The following is a 22,722-nucleotide window of genomic DNA, read 5'->3' as shown; positions in this document are numbered from 1 at the left end:
AGAAAGTGAATTATCCACACAATTACATCAAAGTGATAAAACTGGTTTATTTTTAACGTTTTGCTGTGGAACTGTTGTTGATTCCTTGATCACATACACTGATATTACATACAAGAGACAAAAAACAGAAACATTATATTCGTCTTCACAAAGGTACTAACATCATGCCAACCATTGGCACTCTGTATTGACACAAATAATAAAAATGACTAAATATATTTATTCAGTTATTTTATTTATTGTTTGTAAATTTTGTTTTTAATGTTTAAACGTTTTCCTTGCATTAATACAAAAATTCAACTTTAGTGCAATGGAAAAATGTGTGTGGTACAAATTGCATTAAGTAGAATTCAGTTCTAATTCTGACACTCTTTCTGTGAAGGGAATGAGCCCCTACAGTAATATTTCTAGAGGGAAAAGACTTTGAAATCACGGAAACTCAAGCCCCTTTTTGTTGCAGTCCCTTATCTGCCTTTTGAATATTTTCTTTGATCTGAAATTTTGAAAAAAAATTTTTTACAAAAAAAAAAAAAAAAGAAAAGAAAAAACTACCTGCCAATACCCAAAATCATCGTCACACATCATCTTTTTTTTTTTTTTTTTACCCTACCATTGCTTGAGAGAGAGAGAGAGAGAGAGAGAGAGAGCATGATCATTTAAAAATGTGTAAAATATAGTAGGGGTGTGATGTCCAAGTTCTTTCTTTGAATGCTCACATAGCTGTATTTACAATATGAACAGTGTACTATTCGTTAAGTACATTTGTACATTTCCTTTGTTCTAAACCAATACATTTTAGATGTAGACTTGCAAATAATTTGTTTGTTATGCTGAATTTTTCATTAAAACTGTTTTATCCAAATGAGACTGACAAATCACTAATAATAAGGAATTTAAGTCAGTTGGGAACTAGAAGTATTTTCTTATTTTATTAAAATTAAAATCTTATTTTATCCTAGGGACAAAGGCAGCAAGGATACTTGCTGCCTTTGTCCCTAGGATAGTAGAACAATAGGTAACAACTATATTAGAAGAGAATAGCCTGTCAGACAGGAATTAAAGCCTGATAAACAGTGTAGTTAATAGTGCTTTGACAGTGTTTTGACATCAATGGTTTACATTCAGTCAGGGCTGCTGAAGCAACTTCTCTAAGCTTTGGAAACTTAAAGGGGTACCATCCAGCATATGTCTTAATGTTCCCAAAATTGTCCAAATAAAAGTGAAAGGTGGCATATTTATTAGATTACAGATAAACAGGTACTGACTCTGAAGATTTTAAATTACATAATGACTGCCATTGAAAAGACTGGCTGGTAGGCATTTATGGTTATAGCATGAATTTTCTGGATAACAATGAGTTGAAATTACAAAAAACTGGTTAAAAATTTATTGAATAGTATGGAAGGCTGGGTTGCAGTATGTATTAGTATTAGCCTTATGACAAGGCTTCAAAGTCAAAAAATTAATTAATTAATAATAAAAAGATTAAATAAATAATAAAATAAAATAAACTACATATTTCACTCACTCCCTTCTCATGTAGATACCTAACCAGCTGACCTTTGAATTTTCTCAAGCTGTCAGCCTCAACCACCCATGAAGGTATCTTATTCCAGTAAGTACTCTGGCCAAAAGAAAAATTCCTGAAATGTAGTCTAAACCTTCTGCCTCTAATTTGGAATTTATGGCCTGTAGTTCTGGAACAGTTTATAACAGTGAAAATTTTACCCTCATTCATTTTATTTTTTTTTCTCAGAACCTTATACACCTCAGTTAGATCTCCTCTAAGGTTACCTAGTTACCAAGCTGTATAGCCCATATATTTGAAGTCTTTCTTCATGTAGGTGCCCTTTTGTTGATCTCATAAGACTCATTGCCCTTCTTTGGACCCTTTCATGCAGCAGAATACAGATAGTTCCCAACTTTACGAGTTAATTCGTTCCTAGCATACGCTCGTAAATCGGGAATTTATTTCCCATAGACTTAATGTTAAAAATAGGGGTCACATTCTCAACAATGAAATTAGTTATCTGATTAGTTTATGTTTAAACATTGATTGATTTATCCAAAGAAATGAAAATGTAGCCTATAAAATTAAGCAAATTATAATAATAAAGAAATTATTTAGGACTTACAAATGTTAAAGAATGTTTATTTTTCATCATCATCATCATCATCGACTAAATGCACACTCGTTGATCACTCATTATTGGCTCGGCACTCAGTTTGTTGCACAAGCAGTCATCTTCTTTGGAAATGCTTTAAGAGGCGTTTGTTTCCAAGGCCTTTATAAATTTCAATTTCATGCATAAGCATTTTTTAACAGAACGCACCAATTGGAACTAACAATTGCTACTCCGATTTGCTCAGAGTAACAAGTTTACAAAGCTTAAAAAAAATAAGGAATGAAGAGAAGATTCTGAAAATTTATTTATGTTTTTTATACGATTGAAGATTTCAGTAAAGGGGAAACACATTTCACCCTAATAACGTAAAAAACCACACAATTCTGGCTATTGGTATTTTCACAAATGCAATAACATCGAGTTTACAACCCATTTATAATTGATTGCACTAACAGAAAAGCCCAATAAACCGGAAAGTGCAAATTGTTTTTATTGTTTTATGGTCGTGACCTCCAGAAATGTGCTTTAGAAAAATATCACAAAGCCGTTCAAAATTGGTTCTTATAACAGAACATATGATAACGATGAAAGTATAGTGCATTTTAATGATTTGAATTGGTAACTAATACAATTTACACTGTAAAAACGACCTTTTAGAGAGTTATATAGTGAAAATTTCAACTTCAGAGGTTGTGGAACGAATTACCAAAAACAATGTGTTATTGGGTTCACATTATGATATTTTCACGATACGATGGTGTCTCTGGAACGGATTAATATTGTCAAGTGGGGTACACTGTATTGTATAGCTACGAGCGTGGTTTGAAATTCAATATTTACGAATATTTAACACATTTTTTGCAGTTAATGTTCATTTTTTTGATTTTGTTGATATTTGATACTTGAAAAAAAAAAAAATCTCGTAAACCCGGGAACTCGTAAAGCAGGAATTGCCTGTACTTATTTTTTAGGTGCATTCTCCATACTTCAACACAACATTCCAAGTGCAGTCTTAAAATTGCCTTATACAGAGAGATTATGACCTCCTGTCTCTACAAATGAAATTTTGATAAATCATCAATAGGACACTTGGGCCCTCTTTGTCACCTGTTTACACTGTTTGGAGAACTTCATGTCTGACCATATCATAATTCCCAGATCTCTTTCTTCCTCTACTGTTTTTGCTTTTAGACCTTGATTTCCCTGGCTATCTGTGGGGAGGATGGTTTTTTTTTGGCAAGGGTGACACCTTGGTACTTGGCTTTGGGGACTATTGGAAGAGATTTTCCATTCATTTTAATGGTAGGTCTGCCAGAGTGAAGCCTGCACTTTGAGAGAACCATCTTAAAACATGGGGAGAGAGTGGTGATGAGTTTGTTTTCCATGGACCAAGAGGATAGTTCATTCAAGATAGAATTAGACATGATTTCCAAGTGGGCCCTTGCATTGCCTTGAAAAAGGTTGATAGTGTCTGCCTATGTTATTTTGTATGTATTGTTGAATTGTTTCTGCAGCAATCCATCCAGGATGATAATCCAGAAGAGAGGATTATCCCTACAGGACCCAGAATGGATCCTGTAGGGTGGCCTCTAGTGGCGATTCTGTAGTGATGCTTGGCCTTAATGATTGTTAGAGATGTGGCTGCATGTTAAGTAGAGCTGTTTGGAGTGTGCAAGCTGTTGAGGATGCCTTCCCACCAGAAAGAGGGTCGAAAGCACCCTCAAAATCAATGAAAATGGTAAGCACATACTTGGAATTGGAGGAGTTGACAAATTTAATTGTTGACGATAGCATCCTCGCAGTGTCAGCTAGGACAAAAGCTAAATTCTATGAGAGAGAGAGAGAGACACTGGTGGAAAGGAACATTTTAATTCTGCCTGCAATGAGATTCCAGAATCTTGCCTAGGTTGGCAAGTAAGGCAGTGGGACAGTAGGCCTTTGTGTCTGCGGACTTCTTATCTGGATTTAGGATGATTTTTATCAGATCTGTTTTCCAGCAGTTTGGGAAAATTTTATCATCAAGGCATTTATTGAATAAAGGAAATAGAATGTTGGGTTATATTTTGAACAATTTCTTAATAAAGATGTTTTCTATTAAATCAAGTTCTGGGAATTTCTCAGAGTTGGTTTTATTGATAGTGGTGGAAAGCTCTTCCATAGTGAAGGGTGGGGATTTCATTGGTTAATATTGGTTCCTGATATTACCTTAAATGAGAAGATCCAGGGCAGAATCATTAGTATGAATCAGTCTGTTTAGTGCAAAGTTAACAGTTTCAGCCCCTGTATCTGTTTCCAAGTTATTGTCATAGACAGTCTTATAGATTTTAGCAGATGTGTTTTGTGTCTCACAAATTTGTATAATATTATGCTGTTTCTGCTGCTGTTTCCAGTTGTGTTCTGCCATGCTCTAATTTTTTGCTTAATTATTGCTTTAGAGTACTTTGTATCTTTTCTTGAGAAACTCTACTTCATGGCAGTAGCTATGTTCTTTTTCTTTAAAAGATCCTCCTCGTGTGACGTTTGTTTGTTATTTGGTTTTTAGGAGCATTAGCAACTAAGGCCATATTGCTCTGGGATATGCGGTGGTCATTCCTTGACCTTTCTGCATCCTCCGTATTTGGTGGTGACGGGCTCGAACCCCCGATCTAATCAAGAAGTGTGTGCTATGCACTGCTGCTCCTTCCCACCTGGCTACGGAGGCGCCTGGTGTGATGTACCTCTTGCCTTGCAACAGTTAACTTGTGCATCCACCAGAGGTTGTTTCTGAAGGTAAGTTTGCTTCTGGTTGATCTATATGTTGCATTTATAAGGCTATCTTGTATTACATTGGAAAAGTCAGAGGCTGAGATTCCAGGTTAGTGGGACATTTGGGGTGTATGGGGGGGGGTAGTCTTTAATGAATGTAGCGGATTTGTTTTTTTTTTTGTTTTTTTTGAGCATTAGCAACTAAGGCCATATTGCTCCGGGATATGCGGTGGTCATTCCCTGACCTTTCCACATCCTCCGTATTTGGTGGTGACAGGCTCGAACCCTGGTCTAATCAAGAAGCGTGTGCTACCCACTGCTGCTCCTTCCCACCTGGCTATGGAGGTGCATGTAGCGGATTTACTCCATTTGATGTTCTTGGTGGAAATTTTGTTTATTCATGGTTTATAATGTCCCAGTCTTTGAATTGCTATATTTTCAGAGCAGAATGTAATGTCAATGTTTGACTCACTCCATTTGTTGATAAAAGTGAAGCACTTATTTGGCAGGTTGAGAAATATAAATTTATGAGCCTTGAGTTTATTCCTTGAGTAAAATGCCTGTGTGATCTTGCATCTGACTATTCCAGAGTAGAGATTTGGCATTAGCATCAGTGGTTACAATAATATTCTTGTTTCCCCAGTCTATTAATTTCTCTGTGCAGTGAATAGATGCATTCTCTTTACTGTTATTAATTCAACCCCACAAAGTGTATAAGTTAGTTTTGGGGTTGTTCTTCCCCAAGTACAAGTCCTTGCATTTTTCTGCATTAAAACATAGCGGCTACTTTTCTTGCCACCTCTGAAGTTATCTAAGTCATTCTGAAGAAGTTCTGCTTGGTGCTGATCATTAACTATTCTACCAAACTTTACATCATGCCTTCTATCCCTTTACTGATGTCATTTAAGAAAGTCAAAAACAACAGGGGTCCCAAAAACAACACTGATCCTTGGGAACCCCACTTCTTACATTAACCAAGTCTGGAGAATAACCATCAATCACAGCCCTCTGCTTCCTGCTCTTCAGCCATCTTGTGATCAGTCTAACAGTTTTCTCTATGATTCTAACATTTTCCAGCTTATAGACTAACTTTTCATGAAGGACTGAGTCAAATGGTTTGCAGAAATCCAAATAAACAATGTCAAAATTATTTCTTCATCTAGCTCATGAGTGACTTTGTCCCAGTAGCTAACCAGGTCCTTTAAAAACCATGCTGTGTTTCTCTCAGAATTCCATTTCTGTCTGAATGATCCTGTATTGCACTCTTGATCATTGCTTTCATGATTTTCTCTATGACTGGAGTCACACTGATCAGTTGGTAATCATCCTCTTAACTTCTGGAACCGCCTTTATGTATTAGTGATACCTTGACACTTATCCAAGTCAATCTCTCCTGAGTCCATTGATGTCCCTAAAGCTGCACGAAACTCACACTTGAATTTTTCATACAAAATTTGGGTGATACGATTGACCATTATAAGAAACATTTCCATCAGGGACATTCAAGCAGTGGAAAAGTGGTATCAGTTTTTGTTATTGTTGTTATAAATGTTTTTAGTGTGATAGCTACTTAGGTCAATTGCAGTCAGTTAAGATGAAGTATAGCCGTAATGAGCAGCTACATCTGGAAGTTGATTTAAGGTATTCACAAAAGAAAAAAGGGTATTAAAATGTTATTTTTTTCTGACTAAATTGTCCTAGTTTATTTTTCTTGGTAGCATTTAATAAGCACAAAATAACATTTTGTATTTAAATAAGATTTTACGTTATGTGGGATGAGAAATGTGGCATAACTTGTTGGGGCTCTTACTCTCCCTTAAGATTGCCTAACTGCTATCCAGATTGAAGAGGCCTTTTTCCTTATGTAAGTAGCACAAACCAGAGGATTTGCACATTCTTATATCCAGTCTGCAGAAAGTGGACGGGATATAAGAAACTTCTCATTTAGCCAGAGGTTTGTTAATTGTTGGAATAAATTATCACATAACCTTGTAGAACTAAAGAGCTTTTATAAATACAATAAACTCAGTAAAATCTGGCACATTACAAAAAAAAAAAAAAAATTATTTTCCAAAAAATATATATATATTTTACAAAATGGAAGTATTAAGAATACAATTTGACACTTGTATCAGTGATTTCTTTTTCTTTAAGAATCCATGAAAAAAAAGAGTGACATTTCTTTCTTTATAAGATGGTTGTAGAATTATTTTGTTCTCTAATCTGTTTTTTTGACTATCAGAATTTTAAACCGATAGTGCAATGATCATAATTCTCTCAGCAGAACAAACTTTCCTTTGCAGCAATTGCCTTGGTATTTCACTACTTCCAAACAGTGGCATTACCAAAAGGTTAACTGGCCATTTGTTTAAAAGATGAGATGCTGGTGTCACAGCCTGTTTCAGGACTAACTGGTCTCTCTCTCTGGTTTCTAGTGACAACATGCAGAAAAAGTAGTTATAAAATTGTTCCATGTTTCACCTGTATGTGAAATCAGTTTTTAAAGTTGTAACACAGCTAAAACTATCTGTTGAGAGTATTAGCATTAACATTAGTAGAGGCATACGATGCAAGAAAGCAAGCTTATGCAGCATCTGCCAAAAAAAAATTAAAAAATAAAAAGACCTCTCATTTTGCCAATCCATTCATTCTAAATGCTTCTCCAGCTCAACCTTAAATTGATTTAGGCTATCAACTTCCACAACAAGAGATGGAAATCTATTCCACCAATCACCTACTCGCTGGCTAGACGCAAATTTCCGCACATCTATTCTACAACTGTCTTTCTTCAATTTGAACCTATGCCACCTCAGGTTCTTAATCTGAGCAAGAGGAAGAATCCCATCAGCATTCAGCTTGCTCAACCCATTCAATGCCTTATACACCTCAATAAGATCACATTGCATGTGCATACTCTCCAGATGCTGTAATTTGCAGAACTTAAGCCTTTCTTGGTAAGAGGGCCAATTTGTTCCCCTCACCAATCTTGTTGCCCTTCTTTGTACTCTTTCTAGCAACTCTATATCCTTCCTAAAATGAGGCCTCCAGATCTGTACACAGTACTCAAGGTGTGGCCTGACCATTGCCTTGTACAATGGGATAATCACCTCGCTGTCCCTGCTAGCAAAATTCCTATATATCATAGACAAGGCTTCATGACCTACCATGACATGTCATGGAGCTTTGTCTGCACTGCTGAGTGAACTTCATATCTGACTACACAATTACCCCTAGGTCTTTTTCACTTTCCACTTCCCTGAGTGAAGTACCACACAGTTGGTATGATTCTCTTGGGTTATTGCTACCCATATGCAGTACTTTGCATTTGTAAATGTTAAAATTCAGTTTCCACCTCTCAGCCCATCTGCTCAACCTTTCTAGATCCTGTTGCAGCAGTGTACTGTCCTTAACAACCCTGCCAACCTTAGTATCATCTGCAAACTTTGACATTACGCCTGATATACCTTCATCAATGGGCCCAGCACCAAACTCTGGGGAACTCCACTAATAACATTTATCCACGAAGAGCAGTGTCCATTGATTACCACTCTCTGTCATCTCCCACTCAACCATCCCTTTATCCATTGTAGCAACTTACCCTTAATGCCATACTGCTCAAATTTGTACAGCAGTCTTCCGTGTGCAACAGTATCAAAAGTTTTTCTGAAATCCAAGTATATGATATCAAAATTATTTTTTGCATCCAGTTCCTTTGTGACCACATCATAGTATCCAATCAAATTGGTCAGACAAGACCTCCCTTTAACAAACCCATGCTGTGTCTTAACTATTACTGCAGTCTTTTCTAGGTGATCCTGCAATGCTTCTTCAACCAGTGACTCCATTATTTTTCCCAGAACACAAGTTAAACTAACAGGTCTATAGTTAGTTGTGTCACCTTTTGAACCCCCTTTGTGAATTGGTGATACATTTGTACACCTCCACTCCATGGGGTCCTCCCCTGAGTGCAAGGAAGCTCTCATAATTACGGCTAAGGGTTTGCTTACTTCCTTTGCTGCCTCCTTTACTATAACTGGATAGATCCCATCCACCCCAGGTGCCTTCCTTATGTTTAACTTCAGCAATTTCTCCTCCACTTTGGTCTCAGTTATTACAAAATCACCTAGCTCCCTGTTAGAGTTTGATAAACTTCTGGCATTCCACTCTGTGAATAACTCCTCATGTGTGAATGTAGATGCAAAATACTCATAAACTGAATAGTTTATCAGCTAATTGAGCATGATCATCAATAGTCATCCCATCTATGTTAGGTGGTCCAATCTGATTCATCCCTTTCCTTCTAGAGTTCACATAACTAAAGAACTCTTTGCTGTTTTTCTTTCCATCCTTTGCCCAAGATTTCTTGTAATCTGCCTTCGCCTGCCTAACCTCCTTTGTGACTTGATTGCAAACTACTTTATATGTGCCATAGGCTTCTGTGATGACTGATAATTTATATGCATCACATACATTTTTCTTCTCTGCCATGAGCCTCATAATTCATACTGACATCCATTTAGGCCTGAACCTTGAACAGCATTTCTTAGTTGGTACGAAAAGCCTAGTAGCCTCCAAGATTAAGTCCCTGAAGGCTTCCCATTTAGAATTCATCGTTGGTAACATTATCAGTTGATCCCACTGTATAGAATTTAAAATCTGTCTGAGACCCCTTTATTCACCTTAATGAAAGCAAAAGCCCTTCCCTTTACCATTTATAGTAGTGACATCTTTAAGTAAATCCCACATCAGTACATTGTGATCACTGTCACCCAGTGGTTCCTTTATCTGCAAATTCTTAATGCATGAATAATCACTACTGATTATCAGATAAAGAGAATTACTCTCTCTGGTTGTCTCTCGAACATGTTGCTGTAGAACACAGTCATCCAATAAATCCAAAAAAGTCTTGCTAGTCTGCGAGTGACCAACCCACAAGTTCCAGTCAATATCTGGAAGGTTAAAATCCCCCATTATAAGACATTCTGATTTACTGGCCCACTGTATTTCTCTGCACAACTGTTATAGGTCTAATGACTCTGATGATTTACTCATCAGAGTCATTAGACCTATAACAGACCTATAACAGACCTATAACACCTATAACACACTCCTCTCATATTCCCTTTCCCCGGCCGCCTCCGTAGCCAGGTGGGAAGGAGGAGCAGTGCATAGCACACGCTTCTTGATTAGACCAGGGTTCGAGCCCCTCACCACCAAATACGGAGGATGCGGAAAGGTCAGGGAATGACCACTGCATATCCCGGAGCAATATGCCCTTAGTTGCTAATGCTCCTAAAAAACCAAATAACAAATAACTATTCCCTTTCTCAGTGCTTATGTCACACCAAACTGACTCAACATTGCATAGTCCACCAATGTCAATTGGATCCACTTCCTTAGATTTTATGTTTCTTAACTAACAGCATAACCCCTCTTCCCTTCCTGTCCTGTCTATCCTTTCTGTACACATTGTACTCCCCAAATTCCAATTCTGCACTGCTTATGTCTGTGTGACACCACGTCTCTGATAACCCAACAGTATCCGCCTTTGATGTCTTGACCAGCACTTCAAACTCATCAAATTTATTAACTGTACTCCTAGCATTGATCTACATGCAAGTATACATGTACCTGTTTTTACTCTTAGTTAATCTAACACAGCCCATGTATTTACTTGTTCCACTATGACTCCCAGCAATCCTGGAAATCTCCAGCACCTTGCTTTCTAGGCTGCTGCTCATTCTAATAGAAGCAGTGCAAGAATCACTTTTGCCTCTGCCTGCAGCTACTGTTAACCTTTTAGTCTGTGTATCCCTCCAAGTTTTCCAATGCACCTAAGAATATTTGCTGATGCTGCCTCGATAGCATCAACAAATATTCTTACACCGTTTCTATTTAAGTGTACCTCATCCCTGTAGAAGTAGTTTCTCCTGTCAACAAGCACAGACCACATTGAAAAAAATTCTACCCCATGAGCCTTGCGCAATCTGTTCAGGGCCGAATTGATTGACATCATATACTCCCTCCTGTCGTGTCTGGGCAGAATTGCAGTAGTGCAATACCAGGGCAAATTGTTACCAGGGCTGTGGGAATTAAGACTGATGCAGTATAAATTCTATTGCCCACCAAAACAAATGAAAGACGATATTCATTATCAGTGTTTACAGATAAATAAGTTCGGTTGTTTATGCTTAATATTTATTGAAATGTGCTCCTCTGAAACTACTCAACCACTAGGTATACCTCTCCAAAATCTGGAAATTTTTAAAATCCGGCACCTTTCAGTCTCTGAGGTTGCCACATTAAGCCATTTACTGTATAAGAAAGTGTTGGACACATGCCTGGATGGAATCAGGTGACTTTATTTTATTACTATTATTTATTTTTATTTTCCTTTTTTTAAGGCTGTTGCTGAATTAGCCTGACTTCCTGGTATCGATTTAACTTTATTAATACTAATACTAAAGCTTGATATATTGAACATGAATGTAGTATATCTGTATGCAAATTTGATTTTATTAATTTCTGGAAAAAAACTAGGAATGTAATGAAAAACATAAATTGCGTTCATAATCAGTACTTTTAGAATCAAAGAAACAAGAAATTAAAAACAAAATATTTTAAAAAATTGTTAACGCATTGTAATTTATAAAAATTTGAGTATTGTGTATTTTTATTTGTTGCTTTATATACCACCTCTTTCCATTTATGTATAATAAAAATGTAACTTTATATGATATGTTTTTACATCATTATTAATTAATATTACAGAAATTGTAGACGAAGTTGGTTTAGATGTCTTTGGCCAAGTACCTCTCAAAAAACAATTTGAGTGCATTTGTCCTAACTGCCAGAGAAATTTAGCTGCATCCCGCTTTGCTCCACACTTAGAGAAGTGTATGGGAATGGGAAGAAACAGTTCACGACTTGCCAGCAAAAGGTAAGTTTCCTTTTCGAAAGTAAAGTAAATTAAGGCAATGACAAAGTGGGAAAACTTTTATACATCATTTAGAATGATTTACATTATGTGAATGTTTTTAGTACTTGTTAATTTTAGGCAAAAATATTTAAATTTTCTGTTAAATTAAAAAAAAAAAAAATTGCAGGGAATATTGACCTATTATACCTGTAATAGCCAAGTATTGCTGTCTTGTTTGGATGCATCTTAGGTTCTGAAAAGATTATTGTTGCCGTACAAAATGATTTTACCATATTATTTAATGCATCTGAAAATATAGTGGAGTGCAGACTGTTCTTCAGCTAAAGAAGAATGAAACAGAGCATGGAATATTTTCTGTGGCATTCTCATGACAGTTAACTTTATCCAGTATAAGAAAGCACAAGTTAAAGTTAAGTACATTAGATGAGCAAGCAGAAGAGTATCCAGTTTATGCCAAGTATAAACACAACAATGACAAGTTAGAATGTCTAGAAAATAAAGAAGATGAATGGCAGATATCAGAATAACCCATCACCAGTCCGTAACCTAAAGGGTAGACCATTGCAGATCCATATGGGGAAATAGTGAATAAACTGGGTGAGACCTTCACCAGAATATTGGCAGCATCACCTTATGATCTATCCTTTATAAAATATAAAGCAATAGTATAGAAGTATAACCTGAACTTCTCAAAACAATATATATTAATAATAAAAAATAAAAAAATACTTTGAACAATATAATTCACCCTTTGAATTACAGTACTTAAACTGCCAAGAACCTTGTTCCAGCACAGGCATAATGCAGTTGGTTGGGATGGAATTCATTACATGGTGATAAAGCAACTGGAAGAGATTTTACTAGCATGTTTACTTGCCTTGTACAGTAGAATATATTTAGAAGAGTTTTCAGATAAATGGCACCATGCCATAATACTCACTTTCTCAAAATCAAACAAGGATCTCACAAACCGTCAAGCTATTATTATTCCATAGCACTAACAAGTTACTTATAAAAGTTCATATGAAAAATGGTTATGCAAGGCTAATTATGGTACCTGGAAAGAAACAGTTTGCTATTTCTAACACAACTGTGGATTTAAAAGAAATAGTCAACCTTAGACTTACCACTAAGGAAGGAAAATAGTACAGGTAGTTACTGACTTTACGAGTTAATTCGTTTCTAGAGTGCGCTCGTAACGCGAAAACTCGTAAAGTGGGAATTTATTCATAGACATAATGTTAAAAATAGGGGTTACATTCTCAACAATGAAATTAGTTTATGTTTAAACAATGATTAATTTATCCAAAGAAATAAAAATGTAGCCTGTAAAATCAAGCAAATTACAATAATAAAGAAATTTATTTATTTTATTTATTATTTATGACTTATAAATGTTAAAGAATGTTTATTCTTCATCATCATTGACTAAATGCACACTCGTTGATTGCTCATTATTGGCTCAGCACTCATTGGTTCGTTGCACAAGGAGTCGTCTTCTTCAGAAATGCTTCAAGAGGCGTTTATTTCCAAGATAATCTTCTCTTTTCTTCATAAATTTCAATAGCATGCATAAGCATTTTTTAACGGACCGCACAAATTGCAACTAACACGATTTGCAAGGAGTAACAAGTTTATGAAGCTTTAAATAAAAAAGGAATGAAGAGAAGATTCTGAAAATTTATTTGTTTTTCATACAATTGAAGATTTCAGTAAAGGGGAAACACATTTCACCCTAATAACGTAAGAACCCACAGAATTTCAGTTATCGGTATTATTGCAAATGCAATAACATTGAGTTTACTATCCATTTATAATTGCTTGCAGTAACAGAAAAGTCCAATAAACCAGAAAGTGCAAATTGTTTTTATTGTTTTATGGTAGTAATCTCCAGAAACGTGCTTTAGAAAAATATCACAAAGCCATTCAAAATAAGTTCTTATAACAGAACATATGATAACAATGAAAGTGTAGTGCATTTTAATGATTTTGAATTGATAACTAATACAATTTACACTATAAAAATGACCTTTTAGAGAGTTATATAGTGAAATTTTCAACTTCCGAGGTCATAGAATGAATTACCAAAAACAATGTGTTATTGGGTTCACATTACAATATTTTCACGATGCGATGGTGTCTCTGGAACATATTAATATCATAAAGCGGGGTACACTGTGTTGTATAGCTATGCACGTAATTTGAAATGTTGTATTTATGAATTTTAGCATTCATTTTTTGCAATTAATGTTCATATATTCGATTTTGTTGATACTTGATACTTGAAAAAAAAACCTCCTAAACCCGGGAACTCATAAAGCAAAAACTCGTAAAGCAGGAGCTGCCTGTATATATTCCTCTTTGTTGAATGCTAATCACAGAAGAACACTAAGGAATAATTTTTTTTATTATAGAGAAGGCTTGTGATATAGTATGGCAGTATGGAATACTCTGAAATTTGCATGACTGTGGGTTAAAATAAGCATCTTCCATTGTTCATTCAGAACTTTTAATGACAGCAAATGTTTCAAGTTCAGGCACAAGTCTTGACAAAATTACAAATGTTCCAGAACTCATATTGCTGCAATCTAGCCAGTCAGAATTGGAGAAATCTGTTGATGTTGTCCAGACAGAATTAGCAACAAATACGTGCAGCCTACTTTGTTGACTGCATGTAATTGTTGTTGCTCTGACTTTGGTGGCTTAAAGATCACACCAAAGTAGCAGCAGCAGCAGCACTGTTTCCTGACACTATGTTATCCTAACAACTTTGAGTAGAATGCAGTGTTTTTACAGAAGAACTAAGATAGCAGTATTACACTAAATCATATTTAATACATATCATAGACCTTCTCAGCCTCTTATGAGTTTTACATAATACCATGAACATTACCTATCTGATCCCATGGAAAATTCAAGATCTACTAATAGACTACATGGACAAAACTAAAACTACCACTTTGCTAGGTCCTGGGATGTGCATGGATAACTGGTAATGAACAGGCACATCAAATAGCCAAAACAACCACTGATTCAAGCAGCACATCCTTCTGAGTCCCACACACAAGCTTCAGAACAGTTATCATAACCAGCAGTATGAAACAATGTTAGCAGATCAGACCAGTAACAGACAACTGAAAATTAAACAGGAACTATTCAACTGAATATGCCTCTTCAACTGTCGCTAGTTTTCCAGTGAAAACCAGCTACATTCGAATAGCCAAGAAGAAATAATTTTAGCTAAATTAAGGATTAGTCATGCTAACATTAGTCATTCTTACTTAAAGCAGGGGAACCTCCATATCATCCATAATGTTATACCATGCAAAATGTTCAGCATATCATGCTAGACTTTTTGCATGAATTTGCAACAGAGCATCAAACTGCCCTTTCTGCATTGTTAGTACTTGTGTTATCCTTACATTACTGACAATTCTAGATAATGGAAATAATATAACTGATATTTAGCTTTCTTAAGCAAATTAACTTTTAATATCAAATAAAAAATAGTGACAAGCACAACACAAGCCAATCTAAGCGCCCTGCTATACGCTTAGATTGGCTAATGTCTTGGGATCGGCCATGATGGAACATGCCTGGGAAACCGGGCATGGGATAACAGCCGAAGGAGCTGTAATTACAGATAAGGTAGAGGGTTTCTGGAACCAGAAGTGGCTGGAACGCCTAAGGATTTTTTTCTTGGGTGATCATAGCCTGAATAGGGATAAGAGTTGTAGGATTAATGTAATGTTTGAGAACGTTATCCTGGATAGGGCGTTTTAAGGTCGTACAGTCCCGAGCCACTTCTGGTGCTGACATACAGGAAACGGAGCATGCGCAAGTACCATAGTACACCCTGGGTCTGCTGGGAAGGCTTACTACTTTATAATGAATTGTTGATGCAGCACTACTTATGTTGAGAAAGGCAAGATGCTGCTGAAAGATTCAGTTTTAGAGTATTAGCATTAGCATTTAGCATTAATAGAGGCATTTTATGCAAGAAAGCAAGCTTATGCAGCATCAACCAAAAAAAAATTATTAAATAAATAAATAAAAAATAACCACTTCCACTTCACCCCTCTGTTCGTTCAAAATACCTGTCCAGCTGAGCCTTAAACTTATTTAGGCTATCAACTTCCACGACAAGGGATGGAAGTCTGTTCCACCAACCAACCACCCGCTGGCTAAAGACAAATTTCCGCACGTCTATCCTACATCTGTCTTTCCTCAATTTGAATTTATGCCCTCTCAGGTGATTATTCTGAGCAAGAGGAAGAATCCCTTCAGCATTGAGCAATCTCAAACCATTCAAGGCTTTATACACCTCTATCAGATCACTTCGCTGGTGCCTAGTCTCCAGATACTGTAATTTGCAAAAATTAAGCCTTTCTTCGTAAGAGCACCCCTTTGTTCCATTCACTAATCTTGTTGCCCTTCTCTGTACTCGTTCCTGCAGCTCTACATCCTTCTTGAAATGAGGCCTTCAGGCCTATATACAGTACTCTAGGTGTGGCCTGACCATTGCCTTATACAAGGGAATAATCACCTCGTTATCCCTGCTAGAAAAATTCCTATATATCATTGACAATACACCATGAGCTACTCTTGCAGCCCATCTGCACTGCTCAGAGAACTTCATATCTGCCTGCACAACCACCCCCAGGTCCCTTTCATTCTCTACCACTGTCAGTGTAGTACCACAGAGTTCATACGTTGCGCTGGGATTGCTGTTTCCCATATGTAGTACTTTACATTTGTCAATGTTAAACTTCATTTGCCACCTCTCAGCCCATCTGCTCAACCTTTCCAGATCCTGTTGCAGTAGCATAGTGTCAGTAGTGTCCTTGACAACCCTGCCAACCTTCTTATCGTCTGCAAACTTGGACATTAAGCTTGATATACCATAATCAATATCATGTATAAATACAGAAAACAATAATGGACCCAATACTGAACCCTGAGGGACTCCACTAATAACATTAGTCCACGATGAGTAGTGTCCATTGATTACCACTCTCTGTCTTCTCCCCCTCAACCACCCCTTTATCCATAGCAGCAATTTGCCTCCAATGCCACACTGCTTCAATTTGTGCAGCAGGCTTCCATGTGCAACAGTATCAAAAGCCTTTCTAAGATCCAAGTATATAATATCAAAGTTATTCCCTGCATCCAGTTCTTTTGTGACTGCATCATAGTATCCAATCAAATTGGTCAAGCAAGACTTCCCCTTAACAAAACCATGCTGTGTCCGTGCTATAACTGAAGGCTTGTCTAGATGATCCTGCAGTGCTTCTTTAACCAGTGCCTCCATTAATTTTCCTGGAATAGAAGTTAAACTCACAGGTCTATAATTACTTGTGTCAGCCTTTGATTCTCCTTTGTGAATTGAGGTCACATTTGCACATCTCCAGTCCATGGGTACCTCCCCTGAGTCCAAGGAAGCTCTCATAATTATGGCTAAGGGTTTGCTTACTTCCTTTGCTGCCTCCTTTAATATAACTGGATAGATCCCATCCACCCCAAGTGCCTTTCTTGTGTTTATCTTCAACAATTTCTTCTCCACTTTACTCTCAGTTATTACAAGATTCTCTAGCTTACTGCCAGAGTTGAATACACCTCTGGCATTCCCCTCGCTGAATAACTCCTCATGTGTGAATGTCGATGCAAAATATTCATTTAGTTTGTTAGCTACCTGAGCAGGATCATCAACACTTGACCCATCGATATCAAGTGGACCAATCTGATTCATCCTCTTCCTTCTAGAGTTTACATAAATAAAGAACTCTTTGCTGTTTTTCTTTGCATCCCTTGCCAAAGATTTCACGTGATCTGCCTTCGCCTGCCTAACCTCCTTTGTAACTTGGTTACAGATCAACTTGTATCTATCATAGGCTTCTGTCACATGTTAATTTGTATGTATCCCATGCATTTTTCTTCTCTGCCATATGTCTCATTAGTTCATCTGACATCCATTTAGGCCCAAACCTTGAACAATATTTCTTAGTTGGTATGAAAAGCCTAGTAGCTTCCAAGATACGTTCTTTGAATGCTTCCCATTTTGAATTTGCTGTTGGTAACATCATCAGTTGGTCCCACTGTATAGAATTTAAATACTGTCTCAGTCCATCGTAGTCGCCTTTACGAAAGCAATAACCCTTCCCTTTTTCCCCTAATGGTAGTTACTCTTTGAGTAAATCCCACTTCAGCACACTGTGATCACTGCCACTTAGTGGTTCATTTATTTGCAGATTCCTAATGCATGAAGAATCACTACTGATAATCAAATCAAGAGTATTACTCCCTCTAGTTTCCTCATGAACATGCTGATGTAGAAAACAATCGTCCAATAAATCCACAAAAGCCTTTCTAGTGTGCGAGTGACCAGCCCCTAAATTCCACTCAATATCTGGGAAATTAAAATTCCCCATTATAAGACTCTGATTTACTGGCCCACTCTATTTCCCTGTAGTACGGGTTTAACGCTTTTAATGTATAATATTTTTATTATTTTAATATATTCATATGATTTATTGTATTTTATATTATATTATATTTTACAGACGATTTTATGTATTTTATTTTATTTGTAATTTAATTTTATCTATGTTTAAAGTTATAATTGGTCAGAGTTGGCAGCATCAATTATGGAAGCACTACACAATACAAAAGTGAAATAGTTATCACAAATTCTTCATTCTCGTACATTAGGCATAGCATCTGTTGTTACAACAGATGGCAGTCTGTTCCAGCAATCAACTACCTGCTGGCTAAAGGCAAACTTCCGCACATCTGTTCTACAATTGTCTTTCCTCAATTTGAGCCGAATGGGCTAGATGGGTGGGTAAAGTACCTGCCTGGCAACCCAAAGATCGCGGTTTCGAATCCCGCCTCAGGCTTGGATCAGAGTAGTGCACAAACTTTGGGAGGTGCATTATGGCCACAGAACCCAATGCGCCAACAACTAGCAAAAAAAAAAAAAAAAAAAATCCTCAATTTGAACCTATGCTCCCTCAGGTTCTTAATCTGAGCAAGCGGAAGTATCCTGTCAGCCTTGAACCTGCTCAAACCATTCAAGGCCTTATACACCTCAATCCGATCACCTCACAGGTACCTAGTCTCCAGATGCTGCAACCTACAGAACTTAAGCTTTTCTTTGTAAGTGCACCCCTTTGTTCCTCTCGCCAACCAATCTTGTTGCCCTTCTCTCTGCAATGTTCTAGCAACTCTACATCTTTCCTAAAATGAAGCCTCCAGACCTTTACGCAGTACTCAAGGTGTGGCCTGACCATTGCCTTATACAAAGGGATAATCACTTCCTTGTCTCTGCTAGCAAAATTCCTATATATCATTGACAAAACTGCATAGCCTGCTCTGGCAGCCCACCTGCACTGCTCAGGAAACTTCATATCTGACTGCACAGTTATCCCCAGGTCTTTTTCATTCTCCACTTCCCTGAGTGTAGTACCACACAGTTGGTACGTTTCTCTTAGGTTGCTGCTACCCATATGCAGTACTTTGCATTTGTCAATGTTAAACTTCAGTTGCCACTTCTCAGCTCATCTGCCTAACTTTTCTAGATCCTGTTGCTGTAGCATATTGTCTTTACTGTCATTAACAACTCTGCCATCCTTTGTATCATCTGCAAACTTACACATTATGCCTGATATACCTTCATCAATATTGATAAATACACAAAACAACAATGGGCCCAGCACTGAACCCTGGGCGACTCCACTAATAATATTAGTCGACGTAGAGCAGTGTCAATTTATTACCACTCTGCCATCTCCCACTCAATTATCCCTTTATCCAACAGCAACTTGCCCTTAATGCTATACCGCTCCAATTTGTACAGCAGTCTTCCGTCTCCAACAGTATCAAAAGCTTTCCTGAAATTCAAGTATATGATATCAAAATTATTTTTTGCATTCAGTTCCATTCTGACCACATTGTAGTATCCAATGAAATTGGTCAGTCAAAACTCCCCCTTAACAAACCCATGCTGTCTGAATGGGCACCTCCGTAGCCAGGTGGGAAGGAGCAGCAGTGCGTAGCACATGCTTCTTGATTAGACCGGGGTTCGAGCCTATCACCACCAAATACGAGGATGCAGAAAGGTCAGGGAATGACCACCGCATATCCAGGAGCAATATGGCCTTAGTTGCTAATGCTCCAAATGAACAAACAAGCTGTCTGAACTATTACTGCAATCTTGTCTAGGTGATCCTGTATAAATTCTTTAACCAGTGATTGCATTATTTTCCCCAGAACAGAATTTAAACTAAGGTCTATAATTATTTGTGTCCCCCTTTGCACTCCCTTTGTGAATTGGGGATACATTTGCACATCTCCATTCCATGGGAACCTCCCCTGACTCTAAGGATATAATTATGGCTAAGGGTTTGCTTACTTCCCTTGCTGCTTCCTTCAATATAACTGGATAGATTCCATCTGCCCCAGGTGCCTTTTTTATCTTTAACTTCAACAATTTCTCCTCTACTTTGCTCTTTGTTATTACAGAATCACTTAGCTCCCTGTTAGAGTTTGATAAACTTCTGGCATCACTGCCACCTAGTGGTTCATTTACCTGCAGATTCTTAATGCATGAAGAATCACTACTGTGATTCTTCACTACTGTGATCATTACATCACTACTATATATATTTACTCATCAGTAAGACAGAAAGAGAGAAGCATGCAAAACACAGCATTGCCTTTCTCTGAAGCACTCGTCTTAATTGCATGATTCTTTGTTTAACTATTTGCAAGATCAGATGAGCTAAGCAAAATACATATAATTTTTTTGGCCTTGTATGTTTACCACTTATAGTAGGAAACATTAAAAGTGGTCATTAGCAATGAATTATTTATTTATTATATATTTTTTCTTTACTGTTCAGGATAGCTAACAGTGGTAAAGCAGACAGTGATGTTGATGATTATGATAATGACAGTGATTGGAATTACAACTCTGACAGAAAGTGTAAGTTTTTCCTACTACAGATATTGGATTCAGTTTATTTTGAATTATTATTAAATGTTTTTACTTTATCTATTAGTTGTAGCAAATTCTTGTTATATATTTTGATTATTATGGGATTATGTTTCTCACTGTTACTTCATTGATTATTCTAGTTACAAGTTTGGTATTCAACAAATTTATTCCTTCAGTAATTTTCTACTTCCTTTTATCTCCTTTATTTTAAATAATGGAATTAAAATACTTGTTTACCAGTCTGTTAGTATTTATATTAGTTTTGTCTGCCAGACAAAAATTTGTCTAAATTTATTTTTTTAAATTTTTAAATCTTATCTTTGTAATTTTGTAAATTTTATTTCGGTAATTTTGTGAATTAAATTTCTACAATATTAGTAAATTTAATTCTTAACATTTATAAAGTATTTCTGCCAAGTTACATTCTAAAAGTTACATTAAGTAACTTTGGTAGCTTAATTTTAACTTCACTAGAGAATAAAGTATTTTTCGCACAAAAAAGAGCACAATCTTTTTTGAATTGTGCTCTTTTTTGTGAAACGTACTTTATCAAAAAAGGTTAGAGAGGCCAATTCTGAGTATGAAAAAGCTCTGGCTAAGAGAGAACAAAGTCATTTTTCATGTATGTGAATATTAAACAGCCATTAGAAAGAGACTCAGAGAGGACATAAAAAGATTTAACACAAGAAAAGTAGAACAAGCATTAAGGGAAAACAAAGGACTTAAATCAGCAGTCATGAGCAGTAATACAGAAAGACAAATGATACTGAAACTGAAGAATAGTGATGGTGTATTTATAAATAGCAGAGAAGGCATAATTCAAATAGCAGAAAACTACTATAGAGAATTATACAAGGAGCGAGGGAATGATGCCAGCAGTGGGGAAGATGGATCACAAATTAGTAACACTACAACATACTCGATATCCTTCCTGATGAGGTAGAACATGCATTGAAGAAAATGAAGAATCAGAAAGCCCCGGGGAAGATGAAGTTACTGTAGAGTTGTTAAAATTGGGAGGAAGAGACATGACACAGAAACTGGCAAGACTCTTCACAAAATGCATTAGAAAAGGTTGACGCCTAAGGAGTGGAATAATGCAATGATAGTTTTGCTGCATAAGAAAGGAGATAAATCAGAAATTGGAAATTATAGACCAATTAGCTTGTTATCCCACATCTACAAGTTGTTCACAAGAGTCATTACTAACAGAGTAGAAAGAATACTTGATGAGAATCAACCAAAAGAGCAAGCTGGCTTTAGGACAGGATTCTCAAGTACGGATCACCTTCACGTAATATCACAGCTAATGGAGAAAGCAAATAAATATAAAACACCATTATGCCTGGCATTTGTGGATTATAAAAAGGCATTTGACTCCATACAGCATAAGGCAATATTTCGAGCACTGGAAAGTCACCACCAAATACGAAGGATGCGGAAAGGTCAGGGAATGACCACTGCATATCCTGGAGCAATATGGCCTTAGTTGCTAATGCTCCTAAAAACCAAATAACAAACAACAACTGGAAAGACAAGGCATAGATATCCCATATATTATGATTTTGAAGAAAATATATGAGAACGCTACCTTCTTTATTAGACTACACAAAGAGAGTAGCAAATTTAAAATTGAGAAAGGAGTTCGACAAGGAGACACAATATTATTATTATTATTCAATTTATTGCATATGATTCACCCCTGAACAGCCTTCAGCTAAGAGGGTGCCTATATACATTTGTACATTATAACTTCGATAGCAGACACAGAAGTTGTACACAAATTACACATATATAAACATTAGTTTCTATACAATAATATTACAAATAACATCCAATACAAACAAATAAAGCACATACATATATATACAGTGACACAAGATAAAGGTAGAGACATATAAATGCATACATATTGT

At 36.6% G+C, this 22,722-nt stretch overlaps 1 protein-coding gene across 1 annotated transcript in view; it reads left to right on the top strand.

Moving 5' to 3' along the window:
- The window catches only part of LOC150080505 (ataxin-7-like protein 3), a 126,003-nt gene that overhangs the window by 26,817 nt on the left and 76,464 nt on the right, over nucleotides 1–22,722 (top strand). Inside the window, exons 3-4 of the mRNA XM_090380716.1 lie at nucleotides 11,643–11,811; nucleotides 20,712–20,794. Coding sequence (XP_090236842.1) covers nucleotides 11,643–11,811; nucleotides 20,712–20,794 — 252 coding nt within the window. The remainder of the gene's footprint in view (nucleotides 1–11,642; nucleotides 11,812–20,711; nucleotides 20,795–22,722) is intronic.

The sequence above is a fragment of the Mastigoproctus giganteus genome, chromosome 9 (assembly GCF_048544385.1).
Source record: "Mastigoproctus giganteus isolate SK-2022 chromosome 9, ASM4854438v1, whole genome shotgun sequence".
Classification (NCBI taxonomy): domain Eukaryota; kingdom Metazoa; phylum Arthropoda; class Arachnida; order Uropygi; family Thelyphonidae; genus Mastigoproctus; species Mastigoproctus giganteus.
Note: the sequence above shows the minus strand (reverse complement) of the source record. Positions and strands in the feature narration are given on the sequence as shown.